The 27,602-nt window shown below is 58.1% G+C and overlaps 1 protein-coding gene across 4 annotated transcripts in view; it reads left to right on the forward strand.

The window, feature by feature from the left end:
- DIS3L2 (DIS3 like 3'-5' exoribonuclease 2) overlaps positions 1-13,042 on the forward strand; it is a 364,222-nt gene extending 351,180 nt beyond the window's left edge. For 3 of the 4 annotated variants that reach the window (XM_047773760.1, XM_047773762.1, XM_047773761.1), the window contains 7 exons: positions 6,366-6,549; positions 7,212-7,298; positions 9,799-9,946; positions 10,377-10,507; positions 10,663-10,767; positions 12,002-12,103; positions 12,542-13,042. In XM_047773760.1, the coding sequence (XP_047629716.1) occupies positions 6,366-6,549; positions 7,212-7,298; positions 9,799-9,946; positions 10,377-10,507; positions 10,663-10,767; positions 12,002-12,103; positions 12,542-12,697 (913 nt within the window). In that variant the 3' untranslated portion in view covers positions 12,698-13,042. Of the gene's footprint in view, positions 1-6,365; positions 6,550-7,211; positions 7,299-9,798; positions 9,947-10,376; positions 10,508-10,662; positions 11,449-12,001; positions 12,104-12,541 lie in introns of those variants that run through there. The other variant, XR_007134111.1, reaches the window with a different exon arrangement.
- The last annotated feature ends 14,560 nt before the right edge of the window (positions 13,043-27,602 follow it).

Raw genomic sequence — 27,602 nt, forward strand, 5'->3', positions numbered from 1 at the left:
GCCCTCACCCCCAGCCCTCGTCTCTCCTCCCTAGATCCCTTATTTTCCAATCTTGCTTGATGCTTTCCCTCCTCCGCACCTGTACTGTTGCGTCCCTTTCGTGTAAAGGGCTGCCCTCCTCAGCCGTCTCTTGGAAGTGACTTCGCATCTGCAGGCGTATTACCCCACTAGGGTGGGGCTCCCGGAGGGCAGGCCCAAGCTTTCTGGTGGCAGCAGTGTCCAGGGCATCACAGACGCAACAGGGCCTTGAGGTCACGCAGTCTGGTGATGACTCCCTGCCGCTGGTTGGGAGCAGGGGGACTTGGGCCTGATCACCTCTTTGCACCTTAAGCTCCCCATGCTTTAGAAGGGGATAAAAGCACCTCCTGGGCTCCAAGAGGCTTTCAGGGGCTGCACGTAGCCTGTCACCTGTGCCTAATGGGTGGCTCTTCGCTGTCTCACCGCACCGACCCGCAGCAGCAGCTCCAAAATGTTTGAGGGTGAGGAAGTGAACAAGCAATGAACGGCTGTAGGTGGGAGGCGCCTCACTCGGGGTTGGTTTAAAGCAAGGCCGCCAGCTTGCCGTGAGAGGGGACCGGTGCCCCGTAGACATGGCCTGGGGAGAGCCAGGAACGCGGTTGCTTCTTTCTCATGTTTAGGAGAGAGGTCAGTGGAGCTCTTTTCCTAGGCAGAGCTTTATGATTTCAACAACTTCCAGCAGCAAGTGGTAGGGGTCAGAGGTATGTGCCTGAGGGCTGTTGCTCCGCAGAAAAGGGTGTGGTGGCAGGGACCCAGCCCTCCAAGCGCCAGAATGTGCCCTGACCTGGGAATCTTTTTTTTATTTTGTATTTTTTTGGTCACAGCCATGATATGCAAAGTTCCCAGGCCAGGAATCAAGCCTGAGTCACAGCTATAACCAGAGCCACAGCAGTGACAATCCTGATCCTTAACCTACTTAGCCACCAGGGAACTCCATGGGAATCCTTGACCGTGCACAGTTGCCCAATGCCTGGCCCTGGGCCCGGGGTGGGTGGCGTGGAGTCGGGAGGGGAGGTACAGCCCGTGATGAAAGGGGTGATCACGGGGGGTGGGCTGCCTGCTGTGATGGGATAGGAATGGGATGCCCAGGAAGCCCTGGGAGGCGGGGGCCCCTCATGCTGCCTCCCCAGAGGAGGGCGCATCCGAGAAAGAGAGGTGGGAGGAGAAAGATTAGGAGTCCAGGGTCGGGAACAGCCGTGCCAAGGGACAGAAGCAAGAAAGAGCCCCAGGAATTCCCAGTGACTGCAGTGTGAGGGCTGGGGGACCTGGAGAAGGGAGAGGGGACCCCGGGCGCAGGACAAGAGACAAGCCAGCAAACCTCCTTTTCCTGGGAGGTGGAACTGGCCTGAGGACTGACTGTGGTCGCCTCTGAAGGGCTTCGGGCAGGAGAGGGGCAGTGGTCAGATTTGCCTTCGAGAAAGAAAGCACCGCTCTGGGTGTGAAGATGAAAACAGCAGGACCGGCCGGAAGGAGGGAGGAGGGAGGGCGGCCGGCTGGGGAGAGACGGAGGCCTGGACCGAGGCAGTGGCATTGTGGCTGGAAGCCTCTGGCATCTGGCTGTGTTCGGCCCAGATCCCAGATCCTGGGGTTGGGGCACCCAGGCCAGTCACATCTGCAGCATGCCTGATAATAACGTGGTATTTAGTTAAGACCAGGCAGTTGTATACATTCTGTTCTAGTAAATAAGCTGAGACACAGAGAGGTTCAGGAATGTATCTGCCGTCACACAGCTCCTGGGCGTCAGAGCCGGTACCCGCTGACCTCTCCTCCTCTCCAGTTGCCCTGGCCTGTGCGCATGGAGCAAGGAGGGAGGCGGGTCAGGACAGGTGAAGAGCAGACACCCCACACCTGCCCATGCAGAGGGCCCTCTGTTCACAGGCACTTGATGGATAAGGATGGGCAGACTTCCTCCAAAGGGGCAGGCATTTTATGCCCGTTTCTCATTTAGCCACCATCTGACCCCTTCCAAGTAGAGCGGCCTTTCCCAAACATGGTCCTTTAAGATGAGACGCATGTGGGTGCAACCACCAGAGGGCAGCAGATCCCAGTAGCTCTATCTTGTCATAGCTATTTTAGCATCTTAATGGCAAAGGGATGTCCTATTAAAAAAATTCATAAAATAATGCCCTAGCATTTCATATATATTTGCACCTTTTTCTTTAATTAACATTAACACACTCTGGCAAACACCATGCGAGACCAGTCATCTTGGCTGCGTGAGGAGTGTGTGTGCTTGTGTGCAGGTTGCTTGTGGCCTTTACCTGCCTGCCCTCTGCCACAGCAGGTGAGGGACTCTGCCACCTCCTCCCTGGCAGTAGATGCTGTCCCTTCCAGCACCTGGAGGCCCCGAGCTCAGGGAGGTGGGACTCTGGGGAGTGAGTGTTGCCCATCTTGCGTCCTGGCACGGCCCCCTGCTGGCCACTCACCTGTCACAGCAGAGCCCACCCCAGAGCTCCAGGGCTGTGGACCCCTGGTGGCCCTGAGCTTCAGTTGCTCCTCAGATGCCAGGCCTGGGACCGAGATCCCGTCTCTAAGAACATGGCTTGCTCTTCAGGAAGCTGATCATAGCTGGAGGCTATTCCTGAACCCCTATTTAGAGCAGTTGTCAGGCAATTCCAGCACCGCCCACACCTCCCCTGCAGAGCTGACCCATCTTGTGCCTGTGCCGTGCTGCGAGCAGGGGCTTGTTAGCATCAGGGCAGGTGCCCAGACCCAGGAGCAGGTCTGAGGCCAGGGCTCCATCCCCACTGGAGTTTCCAAACCCCAGTATGGGTTAGTCCTCAGAGGACATCCTAACCACTCAGGACAGCTCAGACTGTCATTTGAGCTCTGGCTGCTCACCCCTGGGTGTGCAGCTCTGGCCACTCCACCCCACCCCAGGGGGTGGAAGGAGGTCAGGGTGAAGGGCTGCTTGCTGAAAGGGTCAGCAGTAGGAGCTCCTCATTTAATCACCCACATTCCTCTGAGCACAAAGCCCTCAGCCCCAGAGCTGGCTTTGGCCCAGGAAGAACACACTGAATGGGAGCCCAGAGACCCCTGGACTTGGGCCGCCGGGCTGCAGTTGATAAAGTAAGGCCTTTTCTGCTCAGAAGTCCCCGGGTTCTAAGCTGCTCCTGCCACGTCCCAGCTCCTGCTGAAGGAAGATGCTGCGCGCCCCCTGCTGGCCAGTCCGGGGAACTGACCCGAGAGGGGACCTGGGGAGCCCAGTGAGAAGGGCCCTTTGCTGGTCCCAGTTGGGAGCAGGGACACCCCCCCGACGCTCGCCCCAGCGCTGGCCCAGCCAGCTCCCCCTCCCAAGTGCCCAACAAATCCCGAACTCCGTGGAATCTGGCTTCCCCGCAGCCTTGCTGTTCCCACGCTGCATGGGGGACCTGCCTCCATCTGCGCTGCGCCCTCCCAGCCGCCCCAGGGCTTGACCAGCTCAGGCTCCAGGCCCCCCTTCCACCCTCGCTCGCACCTCCTCTGTCCCTCTCCCTCTCCCACCCACGGGCATAGGAAGGACTCGAAGGACAGGTCGTGGGGACATGTCCCGGCCACTGTCCCAGGGCAGCACCCAGGGGTCCATCTGGCTTATTGCTGTGCCACCTCCCTGTTTGATGACACTGAGGGTTTTCAGGCAGGACCTCTGAGCCGTGCTGGAGAGAGTTCCACAGGCTCCCTCTTAGCTCCTGTCCCCGTGCTGGGGGGAGGGGGGAGCTGAGACCCTCAGGGGTGTGGAGTCCCCAGACGTAGCAAGGGACCTGTCCAAGGTCAGTCCTGTCCAAAGCTTCATCGGACTTTCTTCTCAGGGTTAACAGGAGTGTATTGTTTTTCTCTCACCAGCCTCAGGTGACTCGTAGGACTGGACTGGGGGTCCAGGGAGAACAGGTAGTGGGGTCCCCGGAGAAGCAGCTTGACTGAGGACCGTGCTCACTGCCCGGGGCTTCGGGCATCAGCCCCAGCCTGGCATCCCTTCTCTTGGGTTCTCCTTTCCCAAGATCAGGAGAGGCTGGGGCACCCCTGCGGGAACTGGGAGCAGGAGCCCAGCTCCTGATTAGGAGGCTCCCCAGGCATTCGGTTCCTTTGACCCTGGGGGTGGGGGCACCGCCCCAGCCCTGCCCTGCTGCTGGCCCTGCCCTAGCCTGAGCTCACCCCCACCCTGCATGGCACCATGCTGTCCCCTGCTGGCCACACTAGCAAAACGCAGCCCCGGGTCAGCTGAACTGCAGACCCCAGGGCTCCAGGGAACAGCCCCAGTGCCCCCTGCCCACGGGGGCCCTCGGCCTGCGTGGGGAGACCTGCCTGGCACACAGCCGTGTGTGCCGCTGAGTGGGCGCCGCCCCACTGCTGACTGCACCTGAAGCATTTAGCTGAGGACAGGCTGCAGTTCTGACCGAGGGCTGCCGAGACAGCAGCTAGACCCTCGTCCAGCAGAAGCTGGGACTCCGCGTGGGGTTACAAGCTCTAAATATGCCTTGCCAACGAGGAAGAGTCAGACGGTGCTAGGCTGTGACACAGGGGACCCTGGGCAGCCTGGCCCTTGTTGCCAAGTGGCTCCTCGGGGGGGATGGAGGTGGCCTCCAGGGAAGGCATGGAAAAGCCAAGGAGGGACAAATGGCAGGGCTGACAATCACAGGGCACCCCGGGGAGACCCCGGGCTGGCCGTGTGGCATGGAAGGTGGAGAGAGGAAACAGGTCCTGTGTCCAGGCACAGGGTCTGCCGTTGAAACAAAGTGTTACCCGGTGGGTTTTCACAACACCCTGTGAAGCAGGGGCTCACATTACGCCCGTTCTGTATTCATGAGAAAGGAGGATCAGGAGAGGCCCTGGGAGTTCCCTTGTGGATCAGCAGGTTAAGGATCCGATGTCACTGCTGCAGCTCCAGTAGCTGCTGTGGTACGGGTTTGATCCTTGGCCTTGGAACTTCTACATGCCTTGGGAGTTGCCAAGAAAAGAAACACACACACACACACACAGGAGTTCCTGTGTGGCTCGGTGAGTTAAGGATCTGGTGTTACTACCGCAGGAGCTGAGGTCACTGCTGTGCTGTGCATTTGATCCTTGACCTGTGACTTCCACATGCCACAGGTGCAGCAGAACACACACAGACACACACACAAGATCCATGACTTGTTCAGGGACCTACACCCAAAACATGGTTGGGCCAGGACGCAGGTTGCACCTCAGGAGATTCTGTGACTAGTTCAAGTTCTTGAACTCAAGGGTTTTCAGCAGGAAGTGCTGCGCTCAAGGGCAGATGGGGGGGCGGGTGGGAGGCAGGACGGCTGCTTAGAAGACTTGCTTCAAAGTCTGCTGGTAGTCCAGCTGTTGGGATCCAGTGCTTTCACTGCTGCGGCCTGGATTTAATCCCTGGTCTAGGAACTGAGAGTCCACATTCAAGCTGCTGCAGGCTGCGGCTAAAATAAATAAATAAGATGGTTTAAAATAATAATAAAATAGAGCAGAAAACTTCAAAACAAAAAACCTGTTCCTGCAACTCGGGGGGGGGGGGATGGGAAACTCCTCATGGCACGCAGAGGCCTCCCGCTGGCCGAGGTCAGCTGAGGCTTGACCCTTGCAGTCCTTGGCCCAAGCCCTGCCCCGCAGTGGGTGGGGGGCGTTGGGCTGTGGGCCGGTCCATGGTGGTCCCCCCAGAGGGGGTGAGGAGGGCAGGGCCTAGGTGGGCCTCCTCCCAGGGTCCAGGCTGGCCCTGGAGCTGCCAGCCCTGGGGCCTTTCCACACCCTCCTGGCAGGGGGTCTGGGGGAGACAGACGTGGTCTGGGGACAGCTTGGCGGAGTAGAGCCACCCCTGTGGGCGGCAGGCCCTGTCTGGGGAAGGTGGGGCTCTGCCCACTCACACTCTTGTGCCCTCACTGTTCCTTCCCAAGAGCTTGGCAGTGGTGTGGGGGGACCAGGGTACCCCACAGCACGACCCACACCTCCAGGAAGGGGATGCACCGCCGCCACGGAGCCTTCTGGTGCCCATCCTGCCTGGGCACTGTTCTTACAGCCGGAGATGCCCCCGGGGGTGTTGGGAAAGTCGTCATTCCGGAGAGATCTTTACATCTTCCCTGGCTCAGACGAGGGCCCAGGCACCGGGGCCACAGCGGGGAGTAAGACAGACACCATGCCCGCTCTCCAGGAGCCCTGTCCCCGTAGGGGACACAGCGCCAGAGCTAACATGGCAGCAGTGGAGAGTGAGGGCAGCCAACGAGGGGCAGGAGCAGAGGGTGGGGAGAGAGCAGCTTGCAGGAAGGGACAAAGCAGACTGGAGGCCGGGCGGGCGTGGGGGGGGGGGCGTCTCGCCTCTGAGACAGGGCGCAGGAGGCGGAGGAGCGGGAGGAACGCCGGCCGTGCCTCCGCTGCAGGCTCGTGGAGGAGTTCATGCTCTTGGCCAACATGGCCGTGGCCCACAAGATCCACCGCGCCTTCCCCGAGCGAGCGCTGCTGCGCCGCCACCCGCCGCCGCAGACCAAGATGCTCAACGACCTGATGGAGTTCTGCGAGCAGCTGGGGCTGCCCATGGACTTCAGCTCCGCGGGGGCCCTCAATGTGAGTGCCAGGAGCCCAGGGGCAAGGGGAAGGAGGAGGAAGGCCTGGAGGGGAGGGTTCCGCAGCCTCTGCATCCCACCACCAGCCTCTGGCCCCTTCCCTCGGTTCCCTCCCCAGCCTCCAGGATGGGGGCAGGGGGCGGCTGGTGGGGAGCCCAGCCCAGAGCCAAGACCAGACCTCGGGAGGTTCAGCTGCGGGCGGGGGCCCTCCCTGTGGCCAGGGATGGGCTCCGGCCCAGAGGCTTTCAGTCGGGGGTCGGGCTTATGGGACATCAGGGAATGTTTTTGACAGGAAGTGGTGGCAGGTGCTCCCTACCTGGCACTAAGCACCACGGGCTCAGAAGCCACACAGGCTCTGATTCTGCAAGAGGGAAACTGCCCCCATCTGTGCTCCAAGCCCGGGGTGGCAGGGAGGTCACCAGCTGGAGAGCCGTCTGACCAGGCCAGTCAGCCAGCCAGACACGGCAGGACTGACCTCAAGCCAGGGACTTGGAGGCAGGCCCAGTGTGGGACCCCCTGCACCCACCCATGGCCGTCTGAGCAGGGCTGGACCCCTTGCCTGACCTTTCCTCCCCAGAGCAGGGTCTCAGATGACGAGCGGGGGACAAGGGCCCCAGAACCTTGCCCCGAGCCTGACTGCATATCCCTTGGGCTTGCTTCTAGAAAAGTCTGACGGAAACATTTGGAGACGACAAGTACTCCCTAGCCCGCAAGGAGGTGCTCACTAACATGTGCTCGCGGCCCATGCAGGTGAGGAAGTCGCCCTCGCCCTCTCCTGCTCCTGGAGCAGCCGGGGCCCCTGCGCCTCAGCCGGCCTGAGGGCAGTCTGGGGGAGCATGTCCCCAGGCCACTCCCGGGACAGATGGTCCCCGGGCCCCTGAGCCTCATCCCCTCCTCCTGCTCAGACTTGCCTGCCCCGCTGCCCCCCTGCATGGCCGCTGGGGCTCTATCTCTGGCAGCCGGCAGGCAGACGCCCAGGGCACCCCTAAGACTTCAGGGCCTGGTCCCTGAAGACTGCACCAGCTTGGACAGGGGATGAGGCCTGGTCAGCAGCTCCTGGAAAGATGGGGATCCTGGAGGGGGTGCTGAGCATCTCTCCAGAGCAGACTGTGCGGGGAGTGGTCCTTACCCCACGGGGGCTTGTGGACCCTGGGCAGTGAAACCTCCCTCTCGCCAGCTGGTTGGGAGAGGAGCAGCCAGGCTGTCAGGCTGTGGGCCTGGGTCTGCAGCTGGGGGACAGGCTGGCCACCTGGGAGGCAGACAGTGGCTGGCGTCTGGCAACCTGCTGCAGCCCTCCCAGCCGACCTTCAGCCTGGGGGTGGCGAGGAGGGCATCTTGGGAAGGAGCCACACCACGGCACTACCAGGTCAGCAGGAACTGGGGATGCTGATGGGAGCGTGACAGACGGTTGTTCAGGGGCTCAGGCACCAGACAGATTCGGTCTGTCCTGAACCAGATCACCCAGCTGGTCACAACTGACGTCTTTCCTGACACCTAGTAGCTCTGCCTAGAATGGAGGCCTCAGGTCCTTCCCTCCCCGGTCTCCGATGTCTGCCCCCTATCGGGGGCCGGAAAGCGACCGCCATGAGTGGGGGCCATGCCTCTCTGGCCAGATGGGGCCCCTGCAGGGCTGATGGGGCCCCCGCTCCCTGCCCCCAGCTTCTGGAAGCCATCCACCTCCAAGGCTGAACCAGCCCGGCAGGGCCAAGGAGAGGACTCCTCTCGTGAGTCTCCAGAGCCTGAGAGAGGCCTGGCTTATCCCAGCCTTGCCCGCTGTGACCCCAGATCCGATGTCAGGGAGTGGCCAGAGCGTCTGTGGCGCCGGGTTCGTCTCTGTCCCGGTTCCGGGTCCCCACCCATCCCACCCTTTCCAGAGACGCCTCCAGCAGCCAGACAGGGAGCTGGGGCCCCCTGCCCTCCTCACCCCAGCTCATCTGGGGGACTGGCCGCCGCTGAGAACAAAGCCCAGATGGGGCTCGAGTGGAGGCTGTGCCCGCCTCCCTCGGCGACTTACCCCAGACGTGACCCGGGGGCCCAGCGGGAGCTGGAAGGGAAGCGGGGCTGGGGAGCCGAGCTGCCTCCTGGATTCCAGAGTAACCCGAGCCCCTGTCCATCTGGCCCAGAGAGCACACGGGAGGGTGTGGGATTGCGAGCAAGAGGCAGGGGTGCGAGCGGGTGAACACCCGCGGTGTGACCTTGGCCCAGGAGCTGCTCCCTTGCTCCCCGGCAGCAGCAGGGCCTGGAGCCCCAGGCCTGAGGGCTTGGGGAGCACAGGGCAGGCGGCTTCAGGGGCAGAGGCCGAACCTCTCACGGCAGCAGCACCGCTCCTTCTCTGGGCCCCTGAGAAACACCGCAGGTGCCAGGCCTGACTCCTGCCCTGCCTTCTGACTCGGATCTGAGTCTTGAGTCTCAGGGCAGGCTCTCAGGTCAAGAGGCGCTGAGGCTGAGAGGCTGGCCAGCCGCTGCCTCCCATGGCTGGTGAGCTGTAGTACGAGGGGCTCAGAGGTGCCGGGGTGCGGGTGTGGCCTTCAGCCAGGCAGGGGTCAGGGCCAGAGGGCGGGAGGGCTGCCGTGGACAAAGGCTGGGCCAGGGCGGGAGGGGAAGAGCCAGGTGCCTGTTTTGCTCTGGGGGGTGGGCATCCCAGGCCTTCTGTCTCCCATTCTGGCCCCACGGTGGTGTTGGGCTTTGTGTCCAGCATGGCCGAAGGGCTTCCTCTCCCCCACCCCACTCCTGGCTCCCCCCTTTCCAGAGTAGCCATTCCAACCTGGCCCCAGGAAGGAGGAAAACCAGAAACAATTCCTTCCTCCTGGTTCTTGCCAGTAACAGCCCCTGAAACTCAGCAGTGACCCGCTGTGAGGGGGGTGGGCTGCTCCTGGCTGGCCTCATCCGTGTGCCCGCGGTCTCCCCCCACCCGGCCCCAGGGCTGGGGTGCTGGTCCGCAGGACTCCGAGGGCGGAGGCCTTCCAGCATCCTTAAGGTTTCCAGTGGGAAATACATCTGCCTGCCCCTGCGCCCCATCACTGCACTCCACTTCTGCTCCTCAGCAGAGGGGATCTGAGCAACCCTGGGCAAGAGCCGCCCTTGCCTTCAGCAGGTCAGGGGCCCTGGCTCAGCGCAGCCTCATGGCAGCCCCGCGGGTCCCCTCGCATGGCACGGCCCCCGACCTCCTCGGGCCGACGTGGCTCAGCTGCCTGGCAGGTGGGTCCCATCCTCTCCCTCCCCCCATCACGAGGCTCTGGCCCCTCTGCAGATGGCCCTGTACTTCTGCGCGGGGACACTGCGGGACCCGGCGCAGTTCCGCCACTATGCCCTCAACGTGCCACTCTACACGCACTTCACGTCGCCCATCCGCCGCTTCGCCGACGTCATGGTGCATCGCCTCCTGGCCGCCGCGCTGGGTAAGGGGGGACAGCGCCGGCCTGGGCCCAGCTCCGGGCCGCACACCCCCGGAGTGGCTGCCTGGCGGCCAGAGGCCACAGGGCCGTGACTGTGGGGCCCCCAGCGGCAGGGCGGCCCCCAGCAGGGAAGCCTGGACCCAGAACGCTCCCGCGGGGAGCACGAGCGGTGGGTGGGTTGGGGCGTGTGGGGGGGTGGGGGCTGCAGGAGGCCTCATTAAAGCCCTTCGCAAAGGCCGGGGCCCAAGAGCCCTCACTGTGGCCAACCCTCCCTTCTCGGCCCAGCTCCAGAGGCCGCAAGGAGGCCTCCGCTATGCCCGGGCCTCCCAGGCCGCACCCGGCTTGGCCCAGGGGCGCCACACTGCCCTTCTCCTGGCCGTGGCCAATCGCACAGCGCAGGCGCCAGTGGACCCCAACCACGCTCTCTGCCCAGGCTACAGGGAGCCCCCAGATATGGAGCCCGATGTCCTGCAGAAGCGGGCCGACCACTGCAACGACCGGCGCATGGCGTCCAAGCGCGTGCAGGAGCTCAGCACCGGCCTCTTCTTCGCCATCCTGGTCAAGGTGAGGCCCCCAGCCTGACGCCCCCTCTCCCCCCTTGGGTACCTGCTCACAGAGAGGCCTCCAAGAGCCCAGGAGCCTTCGGTAGCTGGGGTGGGCCCGGGGGGGACGGCACCCTCCACAGTCCAGCCTTGGCTAGAGTCAGTCCTGCCCCACAGGAGAGCGGCCCCCTGGAGTCGGAAGCCATGGTGCTGGGCGTCCTGAACCAAGCCTTCGACGTGCTCGTGCTGCGCTACGGGGTCCAGAAGCGCATCTACTGTAACGTGAGTGCGGGGGCTGCCGCCCATGGTCAGGAATGCTCTGAGCAGACAGAGGTTGGCTACAGGGCACAGGTGCCTGTCTACCCTGACCTGTATGCCTGCACCACCAGGCTGCTGCCCCCCCCCCACCCCCAGACACACTGAGCTGTGTCCACTTAGCACGCTCCCACCTACCTGCCCTGTTCCCACTGCCGGCTCCCCTCCAGGTCTCCCCAGCATGGGTGGGGTCTTGACCCAGGGACAGCTCTGGATAGACACAAGCAGGCAGGATGGGAGCACAGGCTGAGGCCCTGCTGTCCTTGTCCACGGTGGGGCAGTGCACCTGTCCCCTAGCTATGGGCCATACTGGCACCATGTCTATCCCATGGGCCAGCTGCAGCTGCCCAGGGTCGGAGGTCCAGGCCAAGGGTCAGGCTTGGGCCTCTTTGCCAAGGACTCGAGTGACCAGAGAGCTGGTCCCTACATGACCAGTGTAAGACGGCTGTGTAGGCTTTGGAAGGCTGCTTATAGGAACAGGAGCGGGAGCAGGAGCCGGGAGAATGGCCCGTGGCTGCTCTGCAAGCTGTGTCCCCTGAAAAGACGGATGAGACTAAGGCCTCCTGCAGGGGCTCCTTATTCAAGTCTCTTTCCAACTTGGTGCTTGTCTCATGCCCCCCTGGGGGACCTGTTCCAGCTGACCTTGTGGTGAGTGAGCCACCACCTGGCCCCTGACCCTGGCTTTGAATTTCCCAACATGCAAAGCACTCTGGGGAGTGCGGAGCCCAGCCATGATGTGGCATCAGCATGGTAATCGTGCAGTGGGGCAGAGCAGGAGAGACGGAATGGGGTCCAGCTGGGATCGTTAGGGCCCTGAGGTTCACGGAGCAGGAAGGAGTTCAGGTCCAGGTCGTCTCTGCTAACGCCCCGCCCTCGGCCTGCTAACAGACCCAGGGCCTGTGGGGGGCGGCAGCCCCCAGCCTCAGGTGCCCGTCCACCTCCTTCCTGTGTGGGCAGCCCCTGATGAGCCTGGACAGACCCACTGCCTGCCCCCAGCCCCCACCCCTCAGCAAAGATGGCCTGTCCAGGCCTCCCCCGTCCAAGGTCAAGCAGCCAACTGCCGGACTTTAGGGCTCCCTTGAGACCAGTTGGAGGTGGGCCAAAGCCAGGGGCTGCTTCCAAGCATGGGGACGTGGAGGCTCAGAGGTTGGGAGGCGGCGCCTGGAGACTGGGGCCTGAGACGCAGGCGGGTGCCCCGCAGGCACTGCCCCTGCGCTCCCACCACTTCCAGAAGGTGGGCAAGAAGCCGGAGCTCACGCTCGTCTGGGAGCCTGAGGACCTGGAGCAGGAGCCGGTGCAGCAGGTCAGACCCGGGGGCAGAGTTGGTGTTCCTGAATGCTTGTGTCCCCGTCCCTCGCCCCCCCAACCCCGTACCTGGGCTCCTGGGGGTTTCAGGTGCAGCCACCAAGGCCAGCGGCTCAGCCTCACCACTCCTTGGGTGCAGCAAAAAAAAAAAACCCCAAAGAACCAGCCCAGACCCCTGAGGCTGAGCGCTCCTGGCCAGCAGACATTGCCCCCAGCAGTGTGCGGCTCCTTCGCCTCCCACCAGGACCCCATGGCCTGAGGCCTGGAACAAGCTCAGCTTACAGACAGGCGGGCGGAGGCCTAGAGAGGCTGAGCCAGAGTCCCGGGGGCAGCTGGGTGGATGGTGGCCGGGCTGGGCGTGCCTGCAGCCCCTGCGGTCCCTGGGCCGGCCCCTGCCAGCCGCCCTGTCACCCTGCCGGGCTCTGCTCTGCCTCAGGTCGTCACCATCTTCAGCCTGGTGGAGGTGGTGCTGCGGGCAGAGGCCACGGCCCTCAAGTACAGCGCCATCCTGAAGCGACCGGGCACCGAGGGACTCCTGGACCCGCAGGAGAAGCAGGGGTGCGACCACCACAGTGACCAGCGGGAGGACTGACGCTGCCCTCCTGGCCACACCCCTCCCCCGCCCGCCCCACCTGCTGGCTTTTAGGAGTAGGACCTTGTGACACCAAAGGGGATTTTTAATTTGGTTTTTAACAACTCAGGGTTTTGTTTTTATTTTTTCATTCTATTTTATTTTTGCAGCTCAGTTTTTAAACAGGAGGGGAGAGTGCGGGGCCGGACAGAAGGCTGGGGCCTGGCCACTGCTCCCCAGAGCAGAGCGAGACCTGGCCCTCCTGGGAGACCGGCCCCCTTCTGCCAGGTTGCCCACTGCCTTCCCCTGCCCAGGAAACCAGGGGTTTTCAGCAAATCAGTGTCATGGAATAAAATCAAGTGTGAAGTGCCGTCTGGTGTGTGGGGCTCTGCTGGGAGGCCAGGGTGGCCGGGTGCCCCTTGGACCCAGGACTTGGGACCTGGCCCAGGCTCCACCCTTCACAGCGGTGCCCAGCTGCCACCCTCTGGAAACTTCTGTCAGCTCCAGGATGATTCACAGAGCTGGCTGCAGGGCAGATTGATGCCAGGGCCTCCTTCTGGCTGATTAGAAACGTAGTTAGTATGCGAGACGCAGGCTCACTCATCACCTGCTGCAGGTGCTGTGTCCTGCCCCTCCCCCACCCCCTGCCTTCTGGCCCCTTGTGGCTTCAGAATGGAGTCCGTTGGGGGGGGTGCGTGGGGCCTGTCACACACAGTCCTTGGAGCTCTGGGCGGCCCTGACCACCCAGGCCCACCCTGGGTCCTGGCAGCAGCAAGGGGCCCCTGGGCGGAGGGAGACCTGGGCCTGCCGGTGGGGAGGAGGGTGCCACACTGGCCGCCCTGAACTGAGAGGGGGAAGTGGGCTCCTGCCGGCCCCGGCCTGGCCTGGTCACCTGCCCAGTTTCCGCCTGAGCACACCGGGCTCTCTCCCCAGCTGGTCTGACCTCAGCCTGTGCCTCTAGTGCCCCCACCAAACAAGGGAGCCAAGGTTGGCTTCCCCGGGAGCTGCCAGGGATGAGAGTGAGAACGTGGCGACCGTGGCCCCGGGGCCCCAGGCTGTTTCCTGGGGTGTCGGTGTTAACAAGCTCATGTGATCCGGTTTTAGCGGATTTTCTTCAAGAGAAATTCAGCACAGCCTCCGGCAGGAGGGCCTCACCACGACTGGGGTGTGCCTGGGCCTGGGATCGCTGCCTCGGCTCACATCCACCCGGCACCGGGCCTGGGGCCAGAGGGGACGAAGGACCCTCCGGGTTCCTGCCCCAGGTCCCTTCTCTCCTCCCGCGTCACCTCGGCCAGCCTTCCCTCTGTCCGGCCTGCCACCCACAAGGCGTCCCAGAGGCCACCGCCCCCTCTCTGCTCCTGCCCCAAAGCTTCTAGAACCAAGGATGTGGAAGGGAAACGAGGAGAGGGGTTGGGGTTTGGGGATTTGGGTGAGGTGTGTTCTAGATACTTCTGCAGCCTGGGCAGCCTGACTGAGAGCCCAAGGGTGAGACACTTCAACCCTGTCCCCATCCCCTCAGCTGTCCTGGACTCCGAGGAGGGGCAGCCCCCTTCTCCTCCGCTGTCCCCGAGGGGCTCCCAGGGAGCCCGGGAGCTGCGGGCAGAGCAGAGACCCCATGGCCGGGAAGCCCTCCGGGCGGTGGAGGGTCACAGTGTGCCAGGACCCCTCTCGGCAGTGTGGACCCAGGCCAGACCCCCTTCCACTTCCCCAGCGCCCCAGACCCTGGGGAAGCATAGCCAGCTTGGTCAGCAAGGAAGGTCTTTGCTCCTGGGCTTGCTAGGAGGAGACTCTGGCCTCGCCCCGGTGGCCCTGGAGCTGGGGACCCAGAGCAGCCCCCAGCCCACCTCCACCCCTTTGACAGAAAGGGAACCCACATCCCGAAAGACCATAGGTCCCTGGCCAAAGTGACATAGCCAGACTGTGGCCAGCCAGGTCCAGAGTTCAGGCACCTGCCCTTCCCCACGCCCCTTCCCTGTGGGCTCAGAGGAAAGCGCCCAGCTGTGACCTTCATCTGCAGCCACTCACTCAGCACGCGTCCTTGACACCAGCCTCGTGCCGGGAGCTGGCAGGACACGGGTCCAGTGATGGGGACAGCTCTCTGTAGCCCCTTGCTAAGGGGACGGTTGATAAAGGGGTCACAAGCCTTGTCAAAAAGGAGGACACGTGTGTTCCTTCCGTGTCCCAGAGCAGCTGCGCCTTCCCTCGCGAACCCCCTCGGTCACCGTGGGGGAGGGACCGTAGATGCAAATAATGTCCCTGCGGGCTGGAGTGTGTGTTCCCAGCCTGAAGGAATGGTGCTCAGAGACAAAGGGCGGCCGCCAGCCCCGGGGGCCAAGGGACCGAGCCTGACGGTGGTGCTTGACGTGAGCTGTGAAGGGCAAAGGTCACCAGGGTCAGGGGGTGCCCAGAGGATGGGCCAGGGGATGCTGGGGACACAGGATCAGGGTGGGTCCCCACAGACCCGCCACACCAGCCAGAGAGCAAGAACTCTGGTCTCTGGGCCGTCAGGGCCACGGCAGGATTGTCCCCGGGGCCGGGACGTGATGTGACCCTTGTCCCCTCACTCGGTTATCAGCACTGAGTGCTTCGCTGTGCCGGGGTTCCCGGGGCACTTAGGGTCACGAAGTCACTTTTCTAGTGTGTCAGGTGGTGGGGACAGTGTGGATGCTGGGAGAAGAAAAACCAGAGCTGAGGAGGGGGCACGTGTGGCAGAGCCCTCTGGGGACAGCCTGTGGCCACTCGCAGGCACAGCCCTAAGGCAGGAGTGAGCTTGGCAGTGGAGGGGGCCCAAGGGCACCTGGGCTGTCTCCGCAGCGGCCTCCTCTCCATGGGACCTGCTCCCCAGCTGCTGGCCCGTCCCTCCCACCTGCCCGGGAGCCACTTTCCGTGCCAGTGAAACCACTCGGCTCAGGCTGTGACTTGAACCCACTATTTTTTCAATTAAAATCCCACACCTGGTCTCAGCACTTAGTGAAGTGCACGTTCATTATGTGTCAGCACAGAAGGAACCCAGCAAGAGGCAAAGTGGTAGGTAAGAAGGAGGTTTGTTGGAGTTCCCGTTGTGGTAACGAACCAACTAGTATCCAGGAGGTTGCGGGTTCGATCCCTGGCCTTGCTCAGTGGGTTAAGGATCCGGCGTTGCTGTGAACTGTGGTGTAGGTCGCAGACGCGGCTCGGATCCCGAGTTGCTGCCGCTGTGGTGTAGGCCAGCAACTGCAGTTCCAATTTAACCCCTAGCCTGGGAACGTCCGTATGCCAGGGGTGTGGCCCTGAAAAGGAAAAAAAAAAAAAAGTAGATTTATTAAGAGAGATACAGAAAATGTGGGTTCTTTCAAAAGACAAGAAGCTATGGGGTGGGTGATTTCATAGACTAGTGAATGGGAGGATGACCACAGTCACAGCAATGCCAGATCCAAGGCTCATCTGCGCCTACACCACAGCTCACAGGTATTCGTGAGGACGAAGGTTCAATCCCTGGCCTCTCTCAGTGGGTTAAGGATCAGGCACTGCTGTGACTGTGGTGCAGGCTGGCGACTACAGCTCAGATTGATTCAACCCCTAGCCTGGGAATTTCCATCTGCTGCAGGTGCAGCCATAAAAAGACAAAAAAAGAAAAAGAAAAAAAAAAGATATAGGAGCTGCTGTTTGCAGAAAGTCACTGTGAAGTGAGCAGTCTACACCAGGGGGCAGAGACACGCTCTCAGAGCAGGCAGTCGGGGGCCACGGAGGCTCTGGGCTTCTGATCCCCAGAGGCCCAGAGGCACCTCACCTGTCGGGTTTGCTGGCATCTGGTTGTTCACACCCCACGAGGGGCTCCCCGTCCCTCCCGCCTCCTAAAGCTACTGGACGTGGGGCTGGTCCCCCGAGGAGCAGAAAGCCAAGCTTCCCACGCCGGCTGTGCTGAAGGAAAGAACAGCGCTTAGCGCAGGTGCCAAGGTCAAGGGCGGCTCTCAGGGAAGGCGTTGAGAGGCAACCCTGGGGGAGGGCTGGAGGCGCGTGACCAGCTGGCGCCCTTCCTTCCGGTTGGATGGTGGTCGGGGGACCTTTTCGGGATCTCAGTCATCCAGCGTCTGGGTCCAGCCCGTCTGGGGTCTGCACGTGGGGATCCGCATGGAGTCTCCACCCTCTGCCTGGGTGGGGGTCTGGTTTCTGCAGAAACTCACAGATGGGTGTCCGACGGTGACGTGCGACCCTTGCGGGGCCACGAGGGCTCCTGGGACTCCGTGGTCGGAGCTGCTCTCGCTTTTCTTGCTCGACTGCCTCCTTTGTGTGGGCGTCCCTCCCTTCGCTCGTCAGGAACTGCTTGGGTCTGTTCTTGTGGACTCAGGGAAGGGCTAGGAGACCGAGGCCTTTTTCTAGAGACCAGAAATGGGGCACGTGGAGGGGCTTTGGTAGCAGGAGGGGCCTGCAGGATCCTCCTGGGTTTCGGTTCTCCCTTTTCTTTGGTACTCCTCAATTCTGAGGGGAACAAGGACAGGACAAGAAAGGAAATAAACCCCTCCTGGGCATCTATCCAGAGAAAACCCTGATTTGAAAAGATACATGTACTCCAGTGTTCATGGCAGCACTATATACAATAGCCAAGACATGGAAGCAACCTAAACGCCCATCGACAGAGGAGTGGATCAAGAAGATGTGGTACATATACACAATGGAATATTACTCAGTCATTAAAAGGAAAGAAATAACAGCATTTGCAGCAACAATGGATGGACCTAGAAATTATCATGCTAAGTGAAGTCAGACAGACACCAGCGTCATGTGCTATCACTTACATGTGGAATCTAAAAAAAAAAGGACACAATGAACTTCTTTGCAGAACGGATACTGACTCACAGGCTTTGAAAAACTCATGGTTTCCAAAGGAGACAGGTTGGGGGGTGGGGGGGATGGGCTGGGGGTTTGGGGTGGAAATGCTATAAAATGGGGTTGTGATGATGGTTGTACAACTATAAATGTAATAAAATTCATTGCGTAGTAAAAAAAAAAAAAACCTTGAAAAATAAAATTCATTGCGTTGAAAAAAAAGTTTGAGGATGAAGGGGCAAAATGACTAAATCGCATTTTCCTGTGATCCTTTAGCTGGGAAATGGTCCATATCTGCGATAAGAAGACATTTATTTTCCCCCAGTACTTTCTGGAGATAGTTCACCTTTTCATGGACTAAAGGAAATGCAGCCCAGGGTGGTGTGAGTATCATACTGGCCAGGTGCTCTTTGGTGGCCTCCCCCCAGTTTACCTCTTGGGAAATCTTTGGGCGAATTCTCCAGCAGATGGAGGTGGAGCTCTTCAAAGGATTTTCTTAGGTTAAAATAAAACAGAAATCCTAGTGGAAAAAAAAAAAGAAAGAAAGAAAAGGAAAAAGGGTTGGATGGAGCCTGAGGTTAATCACAAACTCAGCAGGGAACTCGGTTTCAGGGTCTCGGTTTCAAGGACCCTGCCTATTCTGGCCCCGCGTCCTATGCACCAGCCCAGGGAAAGCCTTCCAGAGTGATCACGAGGTGTTCCCTTCAAGCCCTGCCAAAAGTGCGAATTTGTCCTCAAATTATTGTGGGGTTTTTTTTTGGGGGGGGGGGGTCTTTTTATTTCAAGGCTGCACCTGCAGCATATGGAGGTTCCCAGGCTCAGGGTCTAATCGGAGCTGTAGCCACTGGCCTACGCCACAGCCATAGCCACGCAGGATCCCAGCCGTGTCTGCGACCTACACCACAGCTCATGGCAACGCCGGATCCTTAACCCCCTGTGCAAGGCCAGGGATCGAACCTGCATCCTCATGGATACTAGTCGTGTTCATTACTGCTGAGTCATAACGGGAACTTCAAACTATTGTTTTTTAAGGTTGCTTGGGGATGGTTCATTATACAACCTAGGTAACATTATACATAGGCTATGTCAATAAATATAGCTCAAAATTGAAACAATGAAGTGTATGATTTAGAAACAGTGGTAAATATCTAAATTAATATCCAAGAGAGGAGAAAATGTTTGCCTCTGAGATGAGAAAATGCAGACAGGAAACTGCTGTTTTTGTTCTATTGCATCAAATGTTATGGATCTATTTGATACTTTAAATTGCATTATTGTATAACTTGGGTAAAAGTTAAAACTAAAAATTAAAATTTCCTTTTTTGTTGTTTCCTTAGCAGGAATGGATGTACAGTTGGTTTAAAGGCTTCTTGTACACTCAGCAACTGATGTATTAAACAGTCCATTATTCCTGTAACTAAGATAAAATTCCTGCTGACAGATGACCTAAGAGTCCCTCTCAGCTAAAATGCTGCCTCAAGTCTTTCACTTAAAGACCCAGGCAGCAGTCTGGGCAGTGCCAAGGCCTAGTGGCCTCCATGGAGCCCTGAGAGGCCGTGCTTATTCGGTGTGTGAGCCCGGGCCTGGGAGTCCAGGGTGAGGGCGAGCCCCTGGGCAGCCAGCCAGGCAGGAAGCAGCCTCCTGGCCCTGGGAGGGCAGCCTGCGATGAGGCTGCTGGCCCAGGTGCGGTGGCTCCGCAGCAGGGCTGTGCCTTGGGCCTCTGCTGGACACAGAGGACAGAGGGCTTTGTGGGTGGGAGTCACAGATTTCAGGAAGAACTGGAGTTGGGGTGGGGTTGAAGCAGAGCAGAGATCTGAGCCCTGGTGGTGATGGGAGGAGGAAGATGCCTTTCACAGCAGAGAAGGTTCTGGAGGTGGGGGGAGGGTGCTCTCAGCACTGGCACATCACTGAGTCACTACACCAGGCTCATCCCTTCGGGGGAGTTCCCATTCTAGCTCAGTGGGTTAAGAACCCTACTGCAGTGGCTCAGGTCCCTGAGGAGGCACAGGTTTGATCCCCAGCCCAGGAACTTCCCTTTGCCACCGGCGCCCAATAAAATAAAATAGAGTTGCATGTGGCTCAGCAATAATGAACCTGACTATTATCCATGAGGATAGGGGCTTGATCTCTGACCTCCTTGAGTGGGTTAAGGCTCTGGCATTGCTGTGGCTCTGGTGCAGGCCAGCAGCTGCAGCTCTAATTCAACCCCTAGCCTAAGAACTTCCAGACACCTTGGGTGCGGCCCTAAAAGACAATCAATCAATCAGTCAATCGATGCAACCTACACCACAGCTCAGAGTCAAGTCTGGATTCTTAACCCACTGAGCAAAAACAGGAATCGAACCCCCTGTCCTCATGGGTAGGAGTCGGGTTTGCTACTGCTGAGCCACAACGGGAACACCTTTGTTTTTTAATATGTAGAAAGCCATTTTATTTTATTTTTATTTAACATTTTATTTTATATTTTATGGCCATGCCCATGACGTGGAAGTTCCCAGGCCAGGGGGTCGAACTGGTGCCCTGTTAGTGACCCAAGCTGCTACAGTGACACCTGGATCCCGAACCTGCTTCACCACAAGGGAACCCCTGTAGAAAGCCATTCTAGGGGGAAAACACACATTTAAAAGATTATTTTGCTCAACCAAGTTCATGAATTGCATTGAGTAAAGTTCTTAACGTGTACCTCGCTCAGTTCTGGAAAGCAGTTCGCCAAATCCTGAAATAGCAACGCAAACGGAAGTGCAAAATAGAACATGAAGTAAAAACTCTCCTCTAGCATATTTACTTTAATACAGTTTCAAATGAACCAAGGGACTATCAGAATAAAATTGTCCTCCTCGTTCTTATGATACAAAATTAAAGTGAAATTAATTTTTTTTTTGGTCTTTTTAGGGCCACGCCCGAGGCATATGGGAGTTCCCAGGCTAGGGGTCGCATCAGAGAGGCACCTGCAGGCCTACACCACAGCCGCAGCAATGCCGTATCCTTATCACACTGAGCGAGGCCAGGGATCGAACCCACAACCTCATAGATACTAGTCGGGTTCTTAACCCTTTGAACCACAACAGGAACTCCCATTGTTTCACTTGCTATGAATCTATTTATGTTTCATAAATAAATTAATGTGTATCTTTTTTTATTCCAGATATGTGACATCACATGACATTTGTCTTTATCTGACTTACTGCACTTCGTATGAGAATCTCCAGGACCATCCATGTTGCTGCAAATGGTATTATTTGCTTCTGTTTTATGGCTGAGTAATATTCCTCTGTGTGTTTGTGTGCACACACGTACACAGGTCACATCTTTATCCATGGACCTGTAGGTTGCTTCCATTTCCTGGCTTTGTAAGTAATGTTGCTTTGAGCATTGGAGTGCAGGTATCTTTTCGAATTAGAGTTTTCTCCAGATAAATGCCCAGTAATGGGATTGCTGGCTCATATACTAAACCACATTTTTCTTAAAATTAGCTCAGTTTTTCCTTGAATTTATTAGAAAAGGAAATCTGTAACTACTAGGAATGGAAGAATACCATCTCTTGTCATAAAGAGAAGGCACCTGTAGGAGCTCCCTGGTGGCCTTCATTTTGGAGAATTGAAATGAATGGCAGTGGTGATGGCTTGAAGTGAGATCCTAATTCTCGGCTCAGGAATTGAACCTGGGCAGCCTGGGTGACAAGCAGGACTCTTGGCCACTAGACTAGCTAGAGGCTAAAAGCAGAATTGCCCTGATTCTTGCCCTCTGTAGAAAGCAAGACTGTTCCAAGGAGGAGTTTCCACTGTGGCTCAGCAATAATGAACCTGACTTGCTCAGGGGGCTAATGATCCAGTGTTGCCGTGAGCTGCGGTGTAGGTCGCAGGCATGGCTCGAATCTGGCATTGCTGTGGCCATGGCATGGGCCAGCAGCTACAGCTCAGATTCAACCCCTACCTTGGGAACTTCCATATGCCACGGGTGCGGCCCTAAAAAAAAAAAAAAGGAATGTTTCAAGGAGCAGACTCTGTAAGAACAGGTACAAAGTTAATCGTTAGAAATACAATACAAGGAGTTCCCTTCATGGCTCAGCAGTCAACGAACCCGACCAGGATCCATGAGGATTTGGGTTCCATCCCTGGCCTTGCTCAGTGGGTTTAGGATCTGGCGTTGCCGTGAGCTGTGCTGTAGCCCGCAGACGCAGCTCATATGCCACGAGTGTGGCCCTAAAAGCAAAAAATAATAATAATAATATTTGAAAAAAAGAAAGAAAAGAGAAGAGAAAACACAAAACAGCCCCGTGGGAGAGCACGTGGAGAAGTCGTCTGTTTACCCAAGGCAGAAGCGAAGCAGGGACACACAGCGAAGGAGGAGCGTGCCAGTGAGGTGACTTAAACCACTTACATGGGGCACTTCTTCCGGGCCTTGGTCTTCCTTTGGCCGATTATCTTGTTTTGTGTTTCACACCCGACCAGACCCAGGCCCTCCCCGATCTGCAGGCACTTCTTGTGGCCAAGCTGGATTCCGAAGCAAGGCAAGGTGAGACGGTTATCTAGACTTATTAGGGCCTGGCGCCCCCTGCTTTTCTGACCCAGAGGGGTCTCCCTGACCCTGAGGATGGGAAGTATGTGGCCTCTTGGTCTTTGGCACAAGCAGGACTCAGCCCCCCTTTGGATCCTGTCATTTCTGTTTTATTAGCACGCTCACAGAGGACAAGTACCGGTTCTTTGCCCTGTATCTGCTGTTATTTCTGTCTTGATAGGTGGCTGATTGTAAATGTCTATCCAGGAGCCCAGGTATCTCCTGCCTCAGGAAGTGTAAACAAGAGACTAGTTGTAAATATCTGTCCTGGGGCTCAGCTATCTCCTGCCTCGGCCTCATGGTTAAGGATTCTGCATCATCCAGGCTATGGTGCGGGTTCCATCCCTGGCCCAAGAACTCCCGCATGCCATGGGTACAGCCAAAAAAAAAAAAGGAAGAAAAAGAGAGGAGTTCCCTTTGTGGCTAAGTGGTAACAAACCCAACTAGTATCCATGAGGACGAGGGTTCAATCCCTGGCCTCGATCAGTGGGTTAAGGATCTGGTGTTGCCCAGAGCTGCGGTATAGGTCAGACACAGCTTAGATCCCATGTGGCTGGTGGCTGTGGCGTAAGCCGGTAGTTGCAGCTCCGATTTGACCCCTAGCCTGAGAACTTCCATATGCTGTGGGTTTGCCCCTAAAAAGAAAAAAATTATTAAAAAAAAAACCCTAGAATCTTATAAAACAGACAGGATATACTAGAACTATCTAGTACCATGAATAAGGCCACAGTGCAGCAGTGGGAGAGAGAAGAATTTAGTGCTTGCAGCAGATAAGAACATGGGGGGTGGGGAGAATCCTTCCTAAAGCAGTGTCTCCCAAAAAGCAAAAATGGGGACTTTTTAGGCTACAGGTACGTGAGTGTTCATGAAAGAGCTGGGGCACTGGACAAAGTTCAAGCTTTAGTTGACTGACATCATGCGTCAGAAAAGGCCAGTGGCATCATGCCTTAGATTCCAGCTGATCCGGTGACTGAGCCCCTCGGGAGGAGCATTTAAATTCTGCCAAACAGCTCAAGACAGTGCTTTGGGCTAGTTTCTAGCCATTGAAATATAATTAGGAGTCTTTACAACTGATTTCTTATCTTTGCAGTTGTTGCTTCTCTTGCTTAATAAGTTTGTCCTTCCCTTAAGATCTTTGTTACTGAGACCTGTTCAAGGAAAAGCATTGTTGGAGTTCCCGCCGTGGCTCAGTGGTTAAAGAATCCGACCAGGAACCAAGGAAAAGCATTGTGAGCAGACTTAGCTCACAAAGTCTTAGGCTTAGGCCAAAAAAGGGCTTCTCTTACATCAACAAAGTCTGCCTGGTTCTTTCTCTGGGGACCCTACCCTGTCCTGTTACACCATCCGCAGGTAGAGACATAGCTGTAATATATATACGATATGCAAATAAGGAATTCCCGCCATGGCTCAGGGCAAAAGAATCTGACTAGTATCCATGAGAACTTGGGTTCGATCCCTGCCCTCACTTAGTGGATTAAGGATCTGGTGTTGCCGTGAGCTGTGGTGTAGGTCGCAGTTGTGGCTTAGATCTGGCGTTGCTGTGGCTGTGGTGTAGGCCAGCGGCTGCAGCTCCGATTTGATCCCTAGCCTGGGAACCTCCATATGCCACAGGTGTGGCTCTTAAAAGACAAAAATAAAAATAAAAAAATACAGATATAACCAGAGCTCACCAGCTTCATTTCAAAACTTAGTCATGACTCAGGTATTTCAATATAAAACTTACTACTTTATCAATAACAGTTGGAACAGGTTAAGCTTATCCGCTCAGATGGCTAAGACTTTTTACTGTTTGCAGAAATTTTTGAATATTTATATTCATCCTTGACAAGTCCTGCGAAGAGGCTGTGATTTAGGTTTTGAATTTGGGAGTCTTTCCAGCAGTTTGAGTTTTAAAATATCTCTTTTTGGAGTTCCCGTCGTGACTCAGTGGTTAACGAATCCGACTAGGAACCATGAGATTGAGGGTTCCATCCCGGGCCTTGCTCAGTGGGTTAAGGATCTGGCATTGCTGTGGCTGTGGTGTAGCTCCGATTTGACCCCTAGCCTGGGAACCTCCACATGCTGTGGGTGCGGCCCTAAAAAGCAAAAAAAAAAAAAGAACAAAATAAAAAATAGTGGGGTTTTTTTTTTTTTTTTTTTTAGGGCCGCACTATGGCTATGGAGGTTCTTAGGCTAGGGGTCAAATTGGAACTGTAGCCGCCGACCTACACCACAGCCACAGCCATGTGGGATCAGAGCCATGTCTGCAACCTACACCACAGCTCACGGCAACGCCGGACCCTCAACCACTGAGGGAGGCCAGGGATCGAACCCAAGTCCTCATGGATCCTAGTGGGATTCATTACCGCTGAGCCGTGACGGGAACTCCAAAATAAAAACCTTAAAGCTAGAACTGAGATGTGCTCTACCACAGGCCTCTTTGGCCATTTGAATCTTTCACTCAACACCGTTGGTGAGAATCAGTCCCTCTGTCACCCTGTCCACTGCTGCATCGTGCTCCATGTATGACGATGCCATGACTTCATCCCTTTTCCTGCTGATGAACATTTGGGCTATTTTCAGTTTTTTGCTCCTTCGGTGACGCTTGAAATGTGTGGGCATGAACCCCCTGGGGCCCCTGGGCCACGGAAGCTCTAGGACACGTACCTGGAACAGACCAGCTCCATCTCGGGACGGGCCTATCTCCCTGTCCCTGGGGAAGGCTAGGGTCTGCAGCGAGCGCTGCCCTGCTCGTCTTCTTCCTCTCCATGGCTCCCCTGGTTGGGCCTTTCGGACTTTGCCAACTCAGGGCCTGAAATGCCACCACCTGCTTTATTCTGCCCCACTCGAGCATCTTGCCACTGTCCCCTGTGCAGAAAAACCTGTCCAGCAGGAGGAAGAGAGGCAGAGGCCAGCAGAGGAATGCCAGCTGCCCAGGAGGGATGGGGGAGGGGCTAATGTGGGAGTGGGTGCTGTAGGGAGGGCACTGCCAAGGGGGACAGGGACCAAGGAGGGGGGCAGAGGCTGAGGGCCAAAGTACCATGCCACGCCGAGTCCCAAAGCGCTTCTTCTGCTTTCTCCAGTGATCCCAACCCGCCTCGGCCTGGGCCCCCGCCTCGGCCTGGGCCCCCTCCCCGTCCCCGACCCCAGGCCAGTGCCCTCCTCTCTTCACTTGCTCTTCTAGCTCCTGAAGCACAGCCCCACCGACCCCGCGAGCCCCCCTCGGGGAAGAACATCCAGACCCGCTTTCCCAGCTTGACTCCAGCTCTGGACTCTCTGCTCAGGGGCGGCCCCAGCCCAGGGACCTTGCCTCTTCCTGGGACAGTGACCAGGGCATGGGTGGGCTGACACATCCCACACCTGTCCAGACGGGACCTCGGGTCTGCTGTGGCTCGTCCAGGCCTCCAGGGTGGGTCACCATGTCACTGCTCAAGAGACTCTAGCTGAAGGAAATCACCTCCTTTACAGAATAGAGTCGCCCAGCTTCTGACTTTTTTTTTTTTTAGGGCCACAACCACAGCTCATGGAAGTTCCCAGGCTAGGGGTCCAATCAGAGGTACAGCTGCTGGCCACAGCCACGCCAAATCTGAGCCACATCTGGGACCCACACCACAGCGCACAGCAGCACCAGATCCTTGACCCACTGAGCAAGGCCAGGGATCAAACCTGCATCCTCATGGTTGCTAGTCAGGTTCGCTACTGCTGAGCCATGACGGGAACTCCGAACTTCTGATTTCTGTCTGTTGGCCCCTCTCTCTCCACGGCTGGCCTCTCTCAGCCCGTGAGAGCCTCTGAGCCTCAGCCCCTTCTCCTGACCTGTTTCCGAGGCTGACATAATGAGCTCCCTCCACTAACAGGTGTCTTCTGGGGCCTTTTTTCAGCTTTGCAAACTCCCTCTGACCCCAGACACCAAGCTGGTCAGATTCTGAGTGTGATCCCTGGGGTCCCCGCGTGAACCCCAACGTACACCTCCCGGTCTGCGGAGTCCAGAACACACCTCTGCAGACATGTCCCTGCTGTGGCCCTTGGGTGCCCCCGAGAGAGTTCCTGCTGCCTCTGACTCCTTGGCACATCCCAGGCCTGTTCTCCTCTTGGCCCCGTCGGCCCCTTGTGAAGCACACGGCAGCTTCTGTCGCTCACACCCAAGCCTGAGCTGCAAAGGAGGCCGAGGGCTTCTTCCTCCCCTGCCACCAGTGCCTCCATCTCCCTGTGACCTCCCCACTCCTCCTCTGTGACCCCCGTGGCCACGCCCTTGCTCTCAGCTAAATCCCCTTCCTGGGCCATCAACCCCTTGCTTCGGTGCCCTGATCCTACTAACTGATGCTCAGTAACTTTCCTGACGGCCGCTCACTCTGGCGGGGGAGGGTGGGGGGAGGGCAGGGGGAGGGCGGGGTGCCCTCAGAACAGAAAGGGCAGGACTGTCGGGGGAGGGAAGATACGTCCTCAGAAATCCTAGGACAGCCAAGCGCTACCACCCTGGCGGGGCTAGGCTGGGTGACATCCCCCGGCCCCGGCGCTCACCCACTGCCCTCCTGCCTGCCAGGCCCCCAGTGGCTTCAGGACACTCAGTGCCTCCCTGATCCCACCTGGCACCCAAGGAAAAGAGGACAAAATAAACCATGTGTTTGCGTCCCGCCCCCCAGCACAGCTGGGGGACAATGGTACCATCTCTGCAGGGCTGGTGCGGGCTCTGGTGAGAGACGTGGGCAAAGGGCCAAGAAAGGGAAGCCTCCACACCCCAGGGCTCTGGGGTCCGTCTACTGGTGATCGACCACCTTTCTGTCCCCAGCTGCTGTCCTGCTCTCCCGAGCGGCACGACAGGCATCTGGTCTCAGGGGACACAGGGACACTGGGAGGCCGGGAGGCAGGTGGAAGCATCACCCCACAGATCCCTGCAATGGTGCGGCAGTGGCTGCCATCGCCCAGCCACCGGCAGTGCCCACATGGGACACCAGCCCAAGTGGTGGGGGGGTGGGGGGACAGTGGAGGAGGGTGCTAAGGTCTAGGTGGGGCCCACTGGGCAAGGCCTTCCTTCCCGGAGAACAGAGAGACCAGGACGACCTCCCCCAGAGCGCAGGCTCCGTGGAGCTGGCGTCCCCTGGCCAAGGTATCCATTACCCAAGCGAGCAGGACTGGAGGTGATCACTCTTACTCCAGAGCAGAAAGCCACGCTGCCGCTGCCTTGTCATCTCTGGGCCCCAGGGAAGGAGCGTGACCCCCTGACATCACAGTCAGGCGACTCGGGCCCAGAGGAAGGAGGCCAGGGACCCTGGTGGAAAAGTGGACACACGTCCTCTGTTTAGTGCAGGTGCCATGTGGTTTGTACGGGTCTCTGGTCCTGCTCAGGCACAGGACAGCATTCGCAAGAAACCAAGAAGGACCATGGTTCTTGATCACTAAATGTCATCATGAGAAGAGCATTAGAGGCGATGTTAGGGAGTTCCCTGGTGGCTCAGTGAGTTAAGGATCCGGGGTAGTCACTGCAGCAGCTTGGGTTCGGTCCCTGGCCCAGGAACTTCTGATACCTCAGGCAGGCACACACTCCACACCTATCAGAATGGATAAAATTAAACACACCAACAAC

The sequence above is a fragment of the Phacochoerus africanus genome, chromosome 3, assembly GCF_016906955.1.
Source record: "Phacochoerus africanus isolate WHEZ1 chromosome 3, ROS_Pafr_v1, whole genome shotgun sequence".
Taxonomy (NCBI): domain Eukaryota; kingdom Metazoa; phylum Chordata; class Mammalia; order Artiodactyla; family Suidae; genus Phacochoerus; species Phacochoerus africanus.